The 19,942-nt window shown below is 42.8% G+C and overlaps 1 protein-coding gene across 1 annotated transcript; it reads left to right on the forward strand.

Moving 5' to 3' along the window:
• The first annotated feature begins 1,493 nt into the window (after positions 1–1,493).
• FADD (Fas associated via death domain) lies at positions 1,494–3,374 on the forward strand. Its single transcript, XM_027907804.1, has 2 exons — positions 1,494–1,943; positions 2,275–3,374. The coding sequence occupies exons 1-2, from the start codon at positions 1,574–1,576 to the stop codon at positions 2,559–2,561; spliced, it is 657 nt and encodes a 218-aa protein (XP_027763605.1). The 5' UTR covers positions 1,494–1,573; the 3' UTR covers positions 2,562–3,374.
• Positions 3,375–19,942: the final 16,568 nt, after the last annotated feature.

Here is a 19,942-nt window from a genome sequence, read left to right on the forward strand (position 1 = left end):
TCCATTCACTGCAGAGTAGAGCAATATTCTCAGAGCCATCCTTTGTTGTCTGGGCAATTACCACGCATATGGGCCAAAAGTTAAGAGGCTGTTCTTTACTCCCACTGCAAACTGACCGAGAGAATTTATTCCTGCCATTCAAGAACATGAAGCAGCCTCCCCGACCAATCACACCAAAGAAATGGGCGAAAAAGGGAGGATTAATTGGCTTCCCTTTTATTCCCCAGCCCAGTAGACACTTTCCCCGTGTAGACTAAAGAAGAATGAGAGCAGAATTAGAACAATGGTTGCTAGGCAGGAGAGCACCAAAACCACATCTTCGGAGTCCGGAGGGCCCTGTCCCCGGGACCGCGCACCGGGGCCACTGCCCGGGGGCCGCCGGCCGGGGGAAGCTCCGCGGCGCTCCCGGCCCCGCCCGCTCCCACCCAAACCCCACCCACGGTATCACCCCCTTGGCCCCGCCCTCTCCCCGCCTCGCCCCGCCCACTCCGCGTCCTCCCATTGGCTGCGCGCGCTCAGCCGTGGGGCGAGGAGCGTGCGGGGAGGCTTCGGCGCCTCGAGCCCCGCGCGGGGAGCGTTGTTCCCAAGCACAGCCCGAATCCCGGCTCCCACAGGCACAAACTAGACACACCAAGGCAATGGTTCCATCAGCTCCTGGCATTGTGTGCCCCCCCTTCCCTGGCACGCTCATGCCAACACTCCCTGCAATCTCCCGGCACCATCTGCAGGGCCCCGCGGGACCGAGCGGGACGGGAAAGGGACGGCACGGGAGGGGAGCGGAGCACAGGCCACGGGCCGCGCCGCCATGCCAGGGGGCCTCGCGGCACGACCGGGGCTGCCCGCGTCGCTGCCTGCCGCCGCCCACGAGCCTGCCGCCCGTGCCCGGCGCCGCCGAGCGCCCCGCCCTGTCCCCCGAGCGGCCCGGCCCGTCCCCACAGCGGAAAGCACCGCGGCGAGACGGCGCTGCGAGCGCGGGGTGGGGCCAGGGGACGAGGTGAAGGTCAGGCAACAGGATAGACGCCTCTCTGAGTCGGAGGGGGGAGGGGGGGGCCTCGTGCCGCCATGTTTGGTGCTGCTCTCGACACATTCCAAGTCCACCATCAGGTCTCTAAGCACCGCATATGCACCTCTTTTAAATCCTCCCAGGGATGGTAACTCCACCGCTTCCCCTGGGCACCCTGTTCCAATGCCTGACCATCCTTTCAGTGAAGAACGTCTTTTCCAACCTAATCGATCCTGTGATTCTGTGACCCGGACAGAGCTGGGGTGCCGCGCTGCTGAGGCACCGGGGCCCGTCCCTGCAGCAGGACACCGGCCTCCAGCACACATCCTCCATCACAAAACAAGCCCGTTCGGCTGGTAGGGGGAGGCGGGGGACGGGTTTGAAGCGCCGGGCTCCCAACGCCAGGCTGCGCGGCGCCGAGGGCGGACAGCTCCCCCTTCCCCGGCGGCAGCACCGCCCACGTTCGGGCGGGCGGCAAAGCCGCGGTCACGTCAGTTCCGGCCTGGATCGGGCTGCGTTAGTTTCCCGTTCGTCCCCGGATTCCCGGGAAGTCGCTGTGCCAAAGCAGGAATGGCGTTCGCCCGCAGAGCGTGGGGCCAGGACGCCTCCAGCCACCCCGCGCTTGGCGCGGGGCCCACTGTGAGCCCGTTCCTGAGCCTCCTGCTCTCCATCTCCGCGGGGCTGTCCGAGGCCGAGCTCGACTCCATGAAGTTCCTCTGCCACGACAAGATCACGAAGAGGAGGCGCGAGTCTGTGCGGAGCGGCAGGGAGCTCTTCGAGATCCTGGTGGAGCAGCAGCACATTGCCAGCGACAACCTGGACTTCCTTAAGAAGCTCCTCGAGAACATCCGCAGGGGCGATTTGGTGTCACAGCTGGAGCAGTTCGAGGAGGAAGGAGGGCTTGGTGCTCCTGGTGATCAACCAGATGAGCAGGAAAAACGTAGGTGGATTATAATATATATATATATATATAAAATATTATACCTATATCTAATATTTTATCTAGATTATATTTTTATATATGTATATCAACCCAGTAAATGTGAATGCAAACGGCTTTCCGGGGTGGAAAGTATATCCAGTATTTCATGTATAGCTATGTACATCCAAGTATTTCAGAACGTGCTGTGACTCTCAGTACGTGCACTGCACCAACAGCAGTAGCATTTTGCTAAAAAAAAACAAACCCAAACCCAAATGCCAACTTTAAAACATTTTCTTGTATTTATTAGTAAATCCATGGCTAACTTGATGTATTTCTGCTGTTTCAGGTCTTCTCAAGGTAGCTAATGATGTCATATGTGAACACGTTGGGAGGGACTGGAAAAAGCTGCTGCGAGAACTTGGCATGCCAGAAGTGAAACTGGACAGAATAGAGGCAGACTATCAATTTAAACTGTATGAGCAGCTTGTCCAGGGACTTCGGGAGTGGCAGAGATGGAAGGGAAAAGATGCAAAGGTGGCTGACTTAATAAAAGCTCTTCGGGGCTGTCACCTGAATTTGGTGGCAGACTTAGTTGAAGAGAAGATCTCACAGCTGAACACTGGAGCCAGCTGAAATCAATATCAAAACACTTCCATGCCCCTCAGATATAGATGAAAAAAGAAGAAGTGCCACCTTCTCTTCTGGACCAAAATACTTATCACTGGTTGCTTTTTATGCCATTAGTTTAGGTGCCTTAGTAAATTCATTTCTGGTCACAGGAAAATTAACATGAAAACAGATTCTTTTCAGGTGACACTTTGTAGCATGATGTTTTAGCTTTAAGATCTTTTAGCTTTTAGAAGACCTGAGCACCATTTTGTAGAAATTCTCATACTTTTGTTCTGCCACCCACCTGAAAATATTTGCTTTACTGCAGGTGCTTTTTGATGCATCTTGTCTGCAAGTACATCCATGGGACACTTCTGACGCAATGCGATTTAAAATTTCATGGGGATTTTTTTTTTTGTCTTATTATAAACATAATGTGAAAGGGAGAAGGAGAGTCTTAGCTGTGTACTGGGCTCTCCTTCTGAGAAGCATAATATAATTTGCCAAATGCATTTGCTCTCTATCAAAGGACACTAAGAAGACTGTAACCTCAGACCCCAAGACTGCAGTGCAAGAGGGATATTAAATGTTGTGGTGGCTTTTTCTTGGTAAAAATAGGTTTGAAAATGAACTGGTTGAAATCAGTACTAAGTGATCATACATCATACTGAAGGAAGTGTTCTCCTGAAACTACCAAAGTTCTGTGTCTCTCAGATGTTTACAGTAGCCTATTTTGAAAGCCGTGCCTGCTTTAACATCCTTTGCTAGGAATTCTTTCCTAACCTCTGTCACAGAGGCTGCTCATGGTTGCTGGAAGGTGCAGCTCAGCTCTTGGTGTACTGTGTCAAATACCTAGAAAACAAACTGGTTTCTTTTGGAGGGGTGTGAATAATTCTATATCACAGACTTTCTTCTGGCAATATCCTGTGAAGGTCAATTGTCTTTGGCCAGATCCCATAGCTCTTCCAAGTCCTCTGCCATTTTTTTAGTTCATTTCTATTGCTTGACATTTTCTAAAAGTCGTTGTAAGCAACTCACGGGGGGAAGAGGATTTATGAACAAGACCAAAAACAGTTCTCAGGTTTAATCTGGGGCAGACTTCTCTAAATAGCCTTCACACCTGACCTAAGGCTGGAAAATTTGTGCAAGCTTCAAGACATGCAGAGCTGAAGAGGCCTCTGGGGACCTTCTCCTGTGCCAGGAGGGAGACTCGTCTGAAATTGTTATTGCTTGAATGATTGTAGGATTGTTTGCTACTGCAAACATCCTCCAAACTGCCTGAATAGGTTCTTGAACAGGCTTCTTTTGTGCTACTGTACCTGTGTGACTTTTAGCTCCTTTCTAGTTCTTTTCACGTGGTGCAATGACTGTGAGACCAGGTGTCAGCATGTGACAGGTCACTGCTCTGCAGAAATGTTGTGACAATGATAATTTTCAAGTTTTTGTTACAGTTGGTGCCTCTTGCTTAAGCAGTGACTCTTGAATACTTAACTGTAGTTAAGGGAAACTACTGTAAGTTCACATGACAGAAAAACATTTCATTGTGTTGACATTTTAATTGTGTTTTCATCAAACATTTTCATTGTGTTTTTTCCTTAAATGATTTTTCCCCCCATTCCTGCAAGTGTTGAAGGCCGGGTGGGATGGAACTTGGAGCAACCTGGTCTAGTGGAAGGTGCCCCTGCCCGTGGCAGGGGGTGGAATGGGATGACCTTGAAGTTCCCTTGCAACACAAACCATTCCATGATTCTGTGATGATTCTCACTATCTTCCTAGCTGTGGTATATTAAGTACCAGTGATTGTATCCAAGCATAGGGTAATCTAGGAGTTTCCACCTGTCTGCATTTTGGGCCGCAGAGTTCTCCAAGTACTGATTCTAATACTTGTATCAGTTGCCAGTTCCTGACTCCCAGGAGGAGATACAATGCTGTGCTTCATCTGAATGACCAGCTCAGATGTTTTGGGGTTTTTTGGCTTAATAGACACAGCATTCACTCTGCAGTACTACAGAAAATGATTGCTTCAGACTTTTTTCCTTCTCTGAGCACTCATTGTGAGCAGAGCAGAGAAATAAAGTGAACAAGATGAGTTGTGTGTCTGGTGAAACAGCTCTGCAACAGTTCCAAGTTCAATCTCTCTGGAAACATGTTTTTCTTACCTGTATTTAATAAGTCTTCTGATTCATAGAAGATTGATCTAGAATATGAAAAGTATACTGACTACTGCATAGAACCAAGATATTTTAGGAATCGATCAGATTAATTTGTTAGTTGTAGCCAAGCACTCATCAGCTACAAGAAATATTCTGCCTCAGAAGATAAAAACTTCTTGTTTTGGTAAGGATTTGTACTTCATTAATGTTTTACTGCATATGAAAGCAATGACCTAGGCTGCATTAATCTGTGCAGTACCTCAGGGCCAATTAAAACTGGTTTTATTAGAGATTAAAATGTTTATGTGAGAACAGAGTCAAATGAAAAAAGGGAACAAAACCTTTTTTTATTGGGAGGAGGGGTAAGGAAAACAGGTGCAATTTGTAAGGAAATGTTTTCTGATCCAGTTACCAGTCTTATTTTCAAATTAAGCACCTTGAATTCATACATAGTTTTTATAGCATGAATCGAAGCTTTATATTGTATAATTTTGTGTACATTTCATTAAAAATACGTCCTTAAAAAAACCCAAATGGAACTGTTTTGATATTTTATGGAATTGCTGTCTGTGATGAGATTTCTAATTGGAAGGAGATAAATGTTAAGGACACTTATAAAGCAAGGAGCAGTGCTTAACAGGCATTATGTTACCCATGTCATCTCGAGACATTAAAGAAGAAAAAGCAAAATGCTTTGTCACTGAATTTCTCAGAAGTGCTGAACAGGCTGCAGTTTTCCTCAGAGCAATAGCATTTAAATGCTATCACTAAGAGTAGTGTAAGAAGAAAAAGATTCTCTGCCAGTCCTTGGGAGCCTAAAACTGAATGGCAATGCAATGTGTGCATGGGAAATGCTGTTAGGGGTGGCGCATTTGTTTTATAATTCATTAAAAGCATAGCTTCTGGTTTATTCTGTTGGGCTCGGATTTTAGGGGATGTGTTCAAATGTTAAATTAATAGAGGCTTTGGTGTTCTGTGGAGTTTATCCTGGCACTCAAGTGTCAGCCTGCACTTAGAGATGTGAATGACTACGACAAATAACTTAATTACCCACTTTATCAAATCCTTTAGGATGCTCTGCAACAGTACCTGTTGCAGGTACTTGTGAGGAATTACTAAAACTTTTCCCTTTTGGTTTGTTGAGAGTCTTGTTTCCTTACAGCCTTGAGAAAATAACATCAAAATGTGTGGAGAGTTTAAAGTGCCATCTCAGGAGAATTCTCATTGTGAAGGATTGTTTTTCCCTGTCACTTCTCAGTCCCTTACAGTGCTTGCTATTTCCTATAATTTTTGAAGATATCAATTATATTCACACATTAAAGTGTGGTTTTTTTTAATTGCATTCTTTTCATTACTAAGTTAAAAGAACTTTTCTAGACTATTAATTAAAAATCATCTTATACAAATTGGTTGTTGTGAATATTTCAAATGCAATGCTTTGCTTTACTTTTTCTCCGTTCCCCACACACAGGCAGGTGTATTTCCTCCAGCCTTTGTTTCATTCCTAAAATAATTGGTTACTTTCTGAAGTCTAATTGCTTCATTTAGTTGTCTATGCAAAAACCTTAGTCACACTATCCCCAAGAACTCTCAGCATGTTTAATTCAGGCTTTTTGGGTGCATAGGTTTCAATCCAAACTTAATTCTAATCACTGCCTTGTGCCTTTCTCATTCCCTGCATCAATCACCCATGTCCTTAAAATGTCTTCCAGCACAAATATTTTTCTAAGTTGCTTTCCCTCTTTGATTTATTGCTTCTTTTCTCTGCTAGTGTTTTGATTGGAGGGGTGCTCTGGTAGATTTATAGAACATAGTTCACGATATACTATAAAAACAGGAACTATGGGGGTGAACTGAGGGGTAGGGGGAGGAGTTGTGAGTAAAGATTCAAGAACTTTTGAAGAATCTTTGTTTTCGTAAAACTTGTAGCTGAGGGTTGCTTCGTGTGAAGAGGGTGTGTTGCAATGGGTAGTGGGAATTGTAGGTTTGGAGACAAGGAAGCCCAGCCTGACTCAGCTGCCAGGAAAGCCAGAGGAATTCAGGCTTCTGCATGGGAATCTGCATGGAATAAACTTGGAGGAACTCTTAATCGTTAAATAGTCTCATCCACAAAACTATTTCTGCTACTGATTCAGTCCTAAGAGCGTTACCCATGCCTTTCTTAAAGCAGGCTAAAGTTAAACCAGCAGGTTTGCTCTTGTAAAATATGATGAAACATAAATGTTTGAAACACTTGAAGTTGGTCATCCTGATGGAGTTTAAATTCAGTAATTCCTGTGATCTGACAGTTTTGGAAATTGAAAGCCTTTTCATTTTTTTCCAAATGTTCTTGCCTGGATGGCAACTTAGATTCCCTTTCTTTAAATTTTTGGAAGAAAAGGGTTGTGCTGTGTTTTGGGCTGGTCACAGTATTTACAGCAGCTTTCAAAGCAGGCAGCTCTTGTAGCAAACTGAAAGTTTTTCTGTGCACTTTCTAAAACTCTGAAGAGATTGGTATATGAAAAAATAACAAAGATGTCTTGAGTCTTTACATCTCTGGAACAACGTAGTAAATGTAATTGCTAAGGAAAGTAGCTTAATCTCTGTCTAATGCTTCAAAAAGTTGTCAAACTGGGATTTTTGTTTATTTCAGAGCAGGTTCTTTTGCTGTGGGAAGTTACACAGGCATAAAATTGGACTGTTGTCATTAAGGATGTAAAAAACATCCACCTGGGATTTTTTGTGGCAGGTGTTTGATTTACAGGTGAGCCTGGCTTTATAGAAATTCTACATAAAGCAGTAATCTTGCCATTAAAAATGCTCATGATCTTTATAATGCAAAATTTTCCATTTCTTAATTCTGTTATTCCTATTGATCCCACCAGGAGTGTTAACTTCAGAAAATGATTTGCAAAATTTAATCAGTGAGCACTTCTTACTGGGGTCTTAAAAGGGTTGTAACAGCTATTCTACAAGTGTACTCACTGTCTGTGGTAAAGATTTGTCCAAAGGATTTATAAAGATTGAATTTATCTACAAAAGCTGGTGATTTTTGTATGCAAACCTGGTACCAGCTTTTATAAGCTGTGAGAAAGGTTTAGCATAAAAATTTAACTATAAAACTTTTAATTAATGCCAATATGTGAACAATGGAGCTAAATCTTATCTTTCTCTCCCTTCCAGTGGTCTCCCTGAGAGGTGCTTCTTGTCATTTCCAGGCATACTGCCAAATTTTGAAAGGAAAAAATTGCAGAGAAAACATGAATTTAAAGGATGCAGCACCTGGCAGGTCTGGGATCCACATCCTATATTGTTTAATTTATGTTCTGCTCAGTGAAAGCAGAATTTAGTCACAGCTTCTTGGCTGTAAAGTCCCTAACATGGGAAAGCCTGGACAGCCTGAATTCCCCCCAGAGCCATTATTCCCGTGGCACCCAGAGTGCACAGCAGCCGAATAATGTTTGGAAGCTGGCACTAATTGTCACTAATTGTGAGATTTGCCTCAGTCTCCGGTCAGTGACCGTGTCAGGAATCCAAGATCCGAGTGCAGGGGTGTAAAATGAAATTTCTTGAGGAATTCTCTCAGTTCTATTGCCCACTGGAATAAGGTGTGTGAGAGAGCAGGGCTGGACACTGAGAAATTTACTTTTTTTTCTTCTAACCACCAGTTTAGCATATGGTGCTTCCATTTCTGTATCCAGCTTGAATGGTAAAATTCAGGTGTGTTACTGCATGTTTGGGCATGAAGGAGCTAATATATATGTGGATGAATTAAAATTAATTAGAGCTAAAACCAACAAAGTGTACATTTCTAGCTAAGGGCTACTTGCAGCTAAATAAGTTATTCATTGTGGACCTGATCATATGATTTTCTATAAACCATATTCTACTTTTTACAGAAGAAAAAATTAAATACCAGTTTCATGCTAAAGAACTAATGTCTCCATAGAGTATGTGTGAATCTTTAAATCAAAATATCAAATTCCACATCTGGCCTGTGAATTTTAAGGGATATTAAATGTTGGGCTATATCTTAGAGGACTGTGTTTATCAGGCACTTCACTCCATGAAGTATTTTTTCCCCTTAATTCCTAGAACTTCATAGTTAGCAGCAGTCCAGCCTGGACTCACTCTGAGTTTTTATTTGTGCAACTAAATGAGTAAGAACTTAAACCCCTTATTTTCATGTTAGACCTGAGCGAGAGGCACCCTCATATCATGGCTTTGATTGTAAAAGTAATTCTGTGGTTGAGATCCCCATTTTCCACTCTACATTCAGTACACAAATCAAATGCTGGGGTACAAAGTTGTCCAAGGTGCTTGCCCAAGGTCTCAAATAATCTTTGAGCTCCTTGGCTTGTGCTCCCTACAACCACTGTGGGTTATTAAAAGCATCTGGAGCATGGCATTGGGTAGATTCTCTCCCTAGGAGTTATCTCTTCCTTCAGCCTCATTTGGCTCAAAGTGGGAAAGGATGTGGGAATTCTCATCAGAGAGGTAAATCCTCAGGTCTAGAATTTCCTCATTCTTCAGTATTCATTTCCACTAGATAAGGACCACATCATTTTGCAGCTTGAAAGTCAAAGGCAGATTCCAATTCTGCGAATTAAGTTTTGTTGAAGTGTCCAGACCAAGTCTCAGGGAAGATGCCATCACACAGAGAGTTGATGTACTTAACCAAATTTAATGTCATTCAACACCTCTGAAAATCCAGAGCCTACTTTCACACATAATGTAATGCCCTTGTTTGTGCATTTGCTAGGTTAGCATTTTTACTGTGTTATAGGATATTATTATTAAGTATACTTGAATTTAGGTTGAACTGATTTTTTTAGAGGTGATTGCTTTAATAATGCATGATTCCAACAGGCTTGAGCCATGTCTTCTGCCAGGAGAGGCCTCAGCAGCAAGTCTGATGTCTATTGCTCAGGTCTGAGTTGTGGGGAGCTCTATTTGTTTTGTGAGGGCTGAGAAGTTCCCACAGGCTAATTCAGAGGAATTATAGAGGGAATTATGGAGAAATTAGATCCCAGTTTCTTGTACTTAAACGGTACCTAAAGTGCCCCATAGGCTTGTCCCATTTTCTCCTTTAAAATGTTACTTTCATCCCTTATCTTCCTCCCACAAACTAATCGCCCGACTCACTATTAAATGCTGAATAATTATAACACACAAGCCTGAGGGAAGACAAACTCTCGTTTTCTTGGTGGTTTGAAGAGGACTTTGAGAGCTCTTGAATCATCCCTAGTTATCCAGACAGCCTGTTCCAATGGGTTTTAATGCATTCAAATAGGATACAACAACCTCAGCCAGGGAAAACCGGGCACGGATGGAATTGCCTTGGTGCCTGTAAGCAGGTCGGGGAGTATCCTGTTTTTGAAACATTATCATGTCAGATGTTACAGCAGCAGTAGCAGCTTCCTGGTTTGTTGGTTTGTTGGGGTTTTTTTCCATGCAAAGAGAAGTAATAGGGAGCTGCTGGCCAAAGAGCGCTGCCAGCTTCTCTCGTTATTTTGGTACTACAAAGGTGGCATTATTAAAGGCAGACAAAAAAAACCTCTAATCATGCAAACCAAACTGAACCCTAGGAGCTGAAAAACCCTTCCTTTGTGCACTTGGAAACCCAGTTAAGAGCTAACTGGTGTCTGTGTATGGGAGGTTTTCTGCAGCACTTTGGCTGCAGACTGAGACAGGTACGATATGCTGTTTCCATAAGCACTGAAAATTGGGAATCAAGAACCATCCTCATTGCTCCTATTGGACATCCTCACCTTTCTGCAGAACATTGCTGAATTTTGTAACTAAAAATTTAAATGGGCACTGTAGATTTTGGCTGGCATAAAATTTGATGATTCTGTTTGCAGCAAAATTCTGGCACTGCAGAACGTTTCATTGTATGACTCATGGGGAATATTCCCTTATTAACTGAATATCCCCAGCCGTGTAGCATAAACGCTGAATCTTTATGCAAGGAAACATTACTGTTGTATATAGCTTCAAGATATATTAAAATCAAACTAGTGCCTTGTTATTTTGGTGAAAGTAAACTGTACACTTAATTACAGGAGAGAAAGAAAGTATTGGACATGAAAATTACGTGCCTCCCAAATCCTGATATGCTTGTGTATGCGTATATATACATATCTGTGTGTGTGTACAGTGAGTGTATCCATGTGCTTACATACACACCCCCTCGATATCATCTGGAAAACAAGACTTTCCTGACAGGGCTATTTCTCAGTACTTCTTCTCAAACTTAAGTGTATCCCTCACAAGCTGAATACTACCTATGTAATGAAATATATCCCTGTGGCAATCTCCTAGTTTTGTTAGAAACAAAGGTGGTATTTCTGGCTCAAAACTAATTCAGAGCCAGGTACTGAATCTCCAAGATCAGCCAGAGCAGAAGTGATTTTAAGCCATTGTTTTATTCACATAGATTTAAATGCAAGAATTGGCTTAATTCTTGGTTTATATTAGAGCAGTTCCTGTGATTTTCAGCAACCTGTGATGCTGAAATTAACCTTCTGTTCTCTTCCATGTTACTTCTGCTTTTGCCCGCAGCAACTGTAGACACAAAGGAAATTATTTAACTGTGCAGTTTAGAAATTATATACCTGAAAAAGTGAATGGAATAATCCTTTTTCGTTCTGCAGGTGCTTTTATGGGACATTTAAATGGTTACAGCAGAAGGCAGGTGAGTCCCTGCCACTTCAGTCTTTGGCTTCATGACTAAAAAGTACAAAGAAGGAATTAATGCCAAGTTTCTTGATGGCTTTTGTGGCAAGGGCATCAGTTCACTAGACTGAAACTGCCAAATTATTCTCACTTTGGCCAGACTGAATATTTCACCTTTGGGCATGAAGAAATGTTACTGATTCCTGGAAGTTTTAGGCATTGTTATTTAAAGTTGGTCAAGAGACAAAGGGAAGGTGTAAGTTTATTTGGATTTGTGAGGGGATGTGACCTGTGTTTGGAGCACTGAATGACTGACTGTGTGTGGCAAGAAAGGAAACAGATGTTCCTGTGGCTCTTTGCTCAAAAGTGTAAGTGTGTTGTGGGAGCTCAGCTCCCAGGTCTGAGCTAGAACCCGTTCCTGAGTCAATATTTATGTTGACTCTTTTCAGTGTGAATTACAATGCAAACAGATGGCCTAGTGAAAGGGACTTTAATATGAACTGTGCTCAGGAGAACGGGGAATTTAGCTTTGAAATAAATCATTTGCCTTGTTTTTTATGGCACTGATGAACAATATCAGGTCTGCTTGGTTTTTTTATGTTATGAGTTATTCCCTTTTATATCTTACAAGCGTTACTGTCACTTCATTTAAGGATTAACTTTAGACAATGACAAGGTTTTTTTCAGCTGTTGTCCACATTCCTAGAAATAAGGATTTCTTAACCAAGAACGGGGAGAGGACCATCTTTCATACCTTCTTCTCCTGGTTTTGGGGGTTTTGTTTGGTTGGTTGGTTGGTTGGTTTGGAGTTTTTTCTTTTTTTTTTCAGAGATATGTGCCATGTAATCTTACTTTCAGCAGCTAGATTATAAATTATTCTTTATTTAGTAACTGCCAGCCTTAATGAATTGTAATTTGACAAAGGCTGTGTAAAGACCTCTGTACAAAGGAACAAGGCATTCAGGCCTTGGGAAAAAGGGAAAAGAACACTTGAGTGACTAAGAGTATTATCTGGCACAGCACAGGGGCAACCCTTTTTGTTGGTAGCTGAGTCAAAAGACTACACGTGGAGACCTTAATGGCAGCTGAGCTCCAAACCTCAGGTGGAGATAAAGACATTCCTGTAGGATGCCTGAACTCAGAGTGACCCACAGGGATGGGGTCAAGCAGCACAACCTGCATATGAACAGACATGTGAAGTCTGATTCCCATTAGAACTGGCAATGTGAGCTGGGGTGTTTGTGCTTAGCTTCAGTTTCCAGTCTAAGTCCTGCTCAGTAGTAAACACCTGAATCTGGACAACTCTTGCTATTTGTGTTCCAAAAGGGGATGCAGAGATTGGCCACTTCAGTTGTATAACTGACTAATTGCTATTGAAGTTCAGGAGCATTAGGTATTCCCTCTGGAAGATGTAAGCATTGTACATGTTGATTAGTAACATTGATGGAGGAGACTACTGAAGTACACTGCCTCTTCAGCAAAGGTATGCTGTGCATGTTGATTGCACTGGATACCCTAAACTTTTAATTCCATGGCTATTTATCCGTTTTTAATATTTCATATGCTCTCTGACCATAAGTTTTACAGAGGCGATTTCTGTGTAAAGGGAAGGTAAATTTGGCCAATCTGTAACAGAAATTCTGGCCATGGCAAACCAAGAAGGGACATGAGGCCTTGTTGTGTTTTTATTCATTGTTAAAAAAGAATCTTCGATAAGAACTTAGGCACCTGAAACACATTAATCTCAAAACCAGGATATCTTAGAAGCACTCAAATTATAATTTCAGACAGGAACCCTGAAACTCCTCACTTTAAGGGCAATTTGAGTCCAGCAGTCAGGATAACCCATACACAGCGCAAAGGCAGCTCCCATTCCTGTTGACCTTGGAGAGGGTGCTACTGGCACCCTGCCCTCTCTGTGAGGCACTCCTGGATTTCCCCCCAACTCACATCTCACCTGGGTTGTGTGCTGCATGCTCTGGGTTTATAGATTTGTAAGGAATTTTGCTCTACGTCGTGGTGTTTCTTCAAAAGCTAAGGATGAGACCACTGGCAGCTCTTACATATTGACAGGCATGAGGGAGCTTTCAGTTGTATAATTATATTTGCTAGTGGCACATCAGAGCAGAGCAAACTTTGTGATGCAGCTACAGCGCTGAAGGGTAAGGACACATCAATACGGAAGCAAGCGTGGGGAAGGAATTTATTTTAAAAGAAGCCCCACTTATTGTATTTCCATTATTTTTCTTAATATTTATTTCAAGTTGACTTGAGCACTGTTCCCAAAGGTTTTGGTTTTTCCCTCTGGCAAACGCAGAGCTGCTTTTTCTAAAGCATTGTCTGTTTTCCCTGAAGGTTTTCTTCTGACTCTGACTGCTTTTAAATGCCACTCTGCTGCTTAAGGCTCCTGATAGGTGGTCTCAGCTGAATGTTTACTATCATATGGCTTATACATCTACTTATTTTCCATGTTACATTGTGACCTAGTAACCTTCTTCTCCAAATGCCAAAGGTGAAATTTAGTTTTAAATGACTTGGTTGCCTAGGCAGAATTGCTATTAATCAGAACAGGAAATATTACCGGGAAATGAACTTTGATAGCAATTTAAAGCACTGTATCTATTGGCAGACTATTTCACCTGAGCCTTAGGTTTACTTTGAAACTGGAGATGTTTTGTGTGAAACACATCGTTGCCATTGCAAGTGCCAAAGTTTTAAAAATTTTTATTTGCTGCAGTTTGTTTTATGACTTCATTTTGAGGCCGTGTTGGTTTTCAGTCACCGTCTCAGCCAATTCATTTCATCAAATTAATATTTTCAGTGAATACCGTAAAGACAGTGAGGAGTTCTAAAATGGTGAAAATAAACATTTAACTCATACATAAACTGGTGATTCACTGAAAGTGTTATTTACATTTTCATTTGCCTATAAGCTGAAGTTGGTTGCACAGAAAAATCATGTTGCCTTGTTTGCACACTTAGGATTTGGGACTAATACCTTCCTAACGTTACACAATACGATGTGCAACTGAATAATGAAGGCAGTGATTGCTGCATACAATTTTGTGCAAGTAACGAAAGATATGTTATCACTTGAAATCTGGTCAGTTAATTAAAAATAGGTTAAGTGCTATTTGAGATTGCCATGGTTTTGCCCACCAGCCAGCCCTTGGGGCTGAGGATGGTTTTGTCTAGGTGGATTTCTGGAGAAAAACAGCCAATCAAAAGTTTAGTAACACCTCTGCCAATGACATTTTTTAAAAAACGGAAGAGAAGCCTGTGGCGCAGTTGAAATTAGGAGCAGTAGCCGTGTAGGAGTGGTGGCAGGCCCCAAGGAGGGCCAGGGCCCCCTCCTCCCCTGGCCCTGGGCCGGGGGCAGGCACTGAAGCCCCCCTTCTCTCCTGTAAGAAAGTAGAGAAAAAAAACTTCAGAGAAGGACTGAGTGCTCGGATGAAAAACGCTGCAGAAGAATTCCAGGCAGAGATAATGAAGTATTCAAGGCCAAAGCTGGCAGCTGCAGGAGACAGAAGTTTGAAGGGGAGGGTTGCTTTTCCCCCCTCTCTCACTCGCTCTCTCTCCCTTCAGCAGGGAAAAGACTGAAAAATAAATCCCTGCCACCTGTGGAAGTTTGTTGGGGTGAGGAGACCCCCATGCTGCTCGTGGAGGAGCCTACACTGGAGTAAGTTGATGCACGAGAAGGCTGAGACTTTATGGGAGACCTGAGGTGAAACAGACTCCTGCTGGAGGCTTGTAGGCCATGGACAGAGACTTACGCTGGAGCAAGAACGGCTCAGTAGGATGTTTGGATCCAAGTGAGGGATCCCTGCTAGACCCACGTCGGAGAGGTCTATCAAGGACTGTTCTCCCGTGGGGAGGGACCCCACAGGGAACAGGGGTGGACTCAAAAGCCATTATCCCCTGTGACCCTGTGGGGAAGATCCATGGTAGGCAAGTGTGTCCTTGCAGTCCATGGAAGAGAAGACCTTCAGGGCCTGGGTAACCCCCCAGCCTCCCGTCTCAGCCCAGGATGGGGTAGGCCCAGCCCTGAGGCCGACAGAGAAGAGAGAGAGAGAGAGTTCCAGCTGCAACGAAAAGGAGTTGTTGTCCTAGAGATAACAGAAGAAGAGCTTTAGAGTGCTGCAGAGTTATTGAAAAGATCTGGAGCTCCAAAAATGGAGAGACTGCTTCTCCTCCTTGAACTGATACAAAGGGTGGGAGGAGTATTTCTGTAAATATATAGTACTTTTACCTAATTAGAATTATTGTAGATGTAGTTCTTTAGTTTTTGTCTTGCTAGTAATAAATCCCTAATACTATTCTCCCAAATCAGGTCTCTTTTGTCTGCATAAACGTTCTCTCAATTATAGTAATTGTGTGGGGGGTGAGAAACATTGACCCAGAGCAAAACCACGACAGAGATCTCTTTATTTTTTAAATGCTTTTATCTACTTTATTACAGGATGAAGGACTAATAATAGAGGATCCTGAGTATATAGAAATCACAGGCCACTTTGCTTAGTGACTACTTGAAACAGTAGAAGCCTTTGCATAGCAGATAAAGAGGAAAAAAAAAATTGGTTTTTTCCTTCAAACTCTGATTTACAGAAACAGAAGTATTACTTCACATGCAAATAATTTTTACTGTAGTCAGACTATTTATAAAGTTTACTACATACATTATTAAAATAATACAATCTCTCAATTTTATATTTCTCTTACCAGGTCTCAAAACACTCTGAAAGATGAAGCCTCAATTTTGAAATGATCCACCTAGAAACCAATTCCTGTCCTCTCTCGGAGTCTCGTGAAGTAAACAGGTAAAAGGCTCAATGTCTGTAGAGCTCACTCTGGGATCAGTGTGTGTGAAGAAAGGAAGAATATATTTTTTGAATAAAATATAACACCATTCTTTTTTCGTGGTATGAAGACAGGCTGAGAGAGCTGGGGGTGTTCATCCTGGAGAAGAGAAGGCTCCAGGGAGACCTCAGAGCCCCTTTCAGCATCTAAAGGGCTCCAAGAGAGCTTGTGAGGGACTTTTCACAAAGGCATGGGATGATAGGACGAGGGAAATGGCCTTAAGCTGAAGGAGGGTGGGTTTAGATTAGACATAAGAAATAAACTCTTTAGGGTGGAATAGGTTGCCCAGAGAGGTTGTGGACTCCCTCATCCCTGGACACATTTGAGGCCTGGCTGGAATGGGGCTCTGAGCAACCTGGTCGAGTGGAAAGTGTCCCTGCCCATGGAATGAGTGATCTTTAAAATCCCTTTCAACTCCAACCATTCTATGCTTCTGGGATTGTCTATCCTGAGATATTGCCATGGCTCTGGAGCTCTGAGGCTCAAGCCTTGAAAATGGAGTAATTTAATTGCAGACCAGTGAAAATTAACAGAGCAGACAAACCGTGGGCTGCTAAATCTCCAGCAATACCAGCCATTCTTAATCCTATGGACACTCACATCCATTTTTCCTACAAACGAGCTGTGCTAATCTCACATGTACTCAGCAACCAAATTCATCTCACACTGGGTTAGGCATCCAACCTCAGCTCCCAAGGCAAGAGTCCAGCTGCCCTGGGCTCCCTCTGGAGTCAATGAGAAGAGACAAGCATCTTGAGCAGGTGATTCATGGACCACACCAAAGATCTGCATCACTCCCATGGAATGACTCCCTCGCTCCACTGATTACAGAGGAAACTGAGGATAAATGGGTTCATGATGTAGGTGCTCAGCCAGGTGGAATGTATCCAAACCAGTTCTAGTTGGGTAGGAGCAGCATTATCACAGCTGTTTCTAAATCCTTGACTTCAGTTTCTTCTTCCAGTATTATTCACAACTACATCACATGAATCTGGCCTTTCCTAAAAGGTTTTTTTTTTTTTCAATATGCAACTCTATTGCCCTGAACTTACAACTGAAAGCACTCTTAGGTCAGTATCTTTCATGATAGTTATAAACTATTTGAAGATGTGCTAAAATCAGTCTACACTAAGTGAATGTACTACATTTGTATTAGATATCATGGGTATATTTCACTTCGCATTGAAATAAATTATACTTGGCTTTAGAAATCCTTTCTAGCTCAAGGGGATTTCTGCTGATGTAAATCCATACAAAAAAGTCAAGAGCTGCAATAATTCTGAACCACAAATTGCACAACTGAACCTGAAACTAAGCTGAAAATCTTTTCGAGTTCAGCAGGTTTGGACTTGAGTGGGTATATGTGGTTTTGGTTGCAGGAATAGCAGCTGAATTTAAAAAATACTTATGGTCTCAAGATAGGTAGGATTCCCATTAAAATAAATTGTGTAAGTTCATCTGGTCAACTCCAGTTTTGTGTGTGCTTTGTGGAGACTTTTCTTCCAATCAGAGGGAGTAAATCCAACTCAAAAACCCTCTTAAATTTCAGAGCAGCCAATTCTGATTTGATTTACACCTGCCTAAATCCAACACACATCCATGTAGACCCATATTATATAAATAAAATGTCAATCTTAAGAACTGTGTCAAGGCCCTGTTTCTGGAAGTCACGGCTTCTACTGCCAAAGGGCTGACACATTTACCAGTGCACTTATCTTTATACATGGGCATAACCATTAATTACCTCTGCTCTCTTCTCTATAGGCCACCTTCCAGCCTCTTGCCCTTTCATTCCTTCTCCCTCAGGCAAAGTATCTCTCTCCTCTGTCTAGCAACCTCTGGAGACATTTGTTACAGTAACAGAATGGTCCAGGTCACATCTATCTACTGACAAAAAGATAATCAGTGCTGTTGGCAAAAGCCCCGTTCTTTTGTCTATTCATTTTGGTATGAAATGTGTTCAAAATGCATTTTGCTGCTAAGTCAATAAGGCATCTGTAAAGGACAAGGAGTAAATAAGGTACCATCCGCTCGACTCACAGGGGAAAAAAATGCGTAGGCACTCTTGGACTATTTTCAGTGGAGGTTTTGTGCTTGAGCAGGGTGGCTTTGAGGCTCACAAAGGAAACCTCGACACAAATGAAGCATAAAGAACTCAGTGGGTAGAGAAAGCAGTGGGGGAAGCAAACAGAGAAGTGCTTTGCTCCTTCACATTTTGGGGGGCAGCTCTTCCTCTCTGGTGGCAGCAGGTGTTTATCCTCAGAGCTGCCGGACCCTGACATCTCACCCTGCAGCTCTCGCTGGCAGGAAGAGGTTGCTGTTTTGCTGAGCTTGCATAAACATTAGGATCTAATTTATCATGTGACAGGAAAGGAAAACCTTTCCCCTTGCCCCCCATCCCGTTTTTAACAGCCTTTGTTTGAATTTCATCAGGTGGTTTTGAGGTGCGAGGAGTGGGAAGATATTTAACCTGGGTCTCTGAATTGATTATTCTGCTGCCAGCTGACGTACGTATGGCTCTTTCTAGACACAACTCCAAGCGTTACATCTCACTAAATGACATGGACAGGGAGCCAGACCTCTTGCTGAACTTACAAAAGAGACATCACACTCACTTAATTATAAAGATCTGAGCTGCTGGTGCTCTTCATGTCATACAGTATATCCCATATTACATGCCCAGGAGGAAGAAAAAAAAAGGACACTCTTTTCCTTGTCCTACAAAGTAAATAGGAATGCTGAGAAATATTTTGGTACTTGCACAACCTGGGAGTTCTCTTACCTTTATTATTTCATGTGTATTAAGTACAGAGCATTATGCAAAGATCTGATTGTTCAGTTTTATTCATGGCATTCCAAGTCCTGGCCCTACACTGATTCACTCTCGGTTACTGTGGACTGTACACAGGTCACACAGGACAGAAATATGGCTTCAAAAATCAGATCTTTCAATTATTTTTGGGGTGCCTCAGAAGTTCTGCTGTACCCCTGGTCTGGGCTTTGTGTGTAGCATTCACAAATCAAGGTGCCTAAGGAAGGTATTTGCACTATGTCATGTGGGAGGCATATTCCTTAACTAGGATATTCTGGATTCAAGTTCCCTCCCGGCCTAAGCCATCCTTTTGGGCATGAATGAATACTTCGCTCTTTACACACGAGGAGACAGTGCCTCCTTTCCACATAGGAGACAGCTATATGCCATGGGAACTCTGCTCCCACCTGAGGCTGAAATCCAGTTCTCAAGAAAGTGCCTAACCACGGGCATTTCCATCCCTCCTCTGAAACTTGTGTACCGAGCGATACATGATTTAAAGGCGACAAAGATAGAGGTGACAACTCCTTGAGACTAAAAAGGGTCTACAGCTAAAACTTCTTAGATGGGAAATCCAACCACAGCTGAGCAAGCTGAATGTGAGTGTCTACGCCTTGTTAACACGCTGGTTGAAGTGAAAATTAATAAACGGAGTTCATTCATATGAATTCTCCATTTCAGAATTGTGTGATAGGTTCTTTCATGCTTTCATAATGAAGCATGATTATAGCATGGTACAAATCTTCATTTTTGCTTTTAACCATTTAAGGACAATCCAAAACTTAGTTTCAGAAGAAAAACAACCACATTCCAAGTCATCCCAAACTGAGAGAAAATGTAATGACATCTTTCAGGATCTAGGTGAATACTGATCACTAATTTATTTTCAGTAAATCTGACTGGATATAATGCAGTGTCCAATTTCA

This window comes from Empidonax traillii, unplaced genomic scaffold (assembly GCF_003031625.1).
Source record: "Empidonax traillii isolate 1590-97213 ecotype Southwest subspecies unplaced genomic scaffold, ASM303162v1 scaffold1547:size94665, whole genome shotgun sequence".
Lineage (NCBI taxonomy): Eukaryota > Metazoa > Chordata > Aves > Passeriformes > Tyrannidae > Empidonax > Empidonax traillii.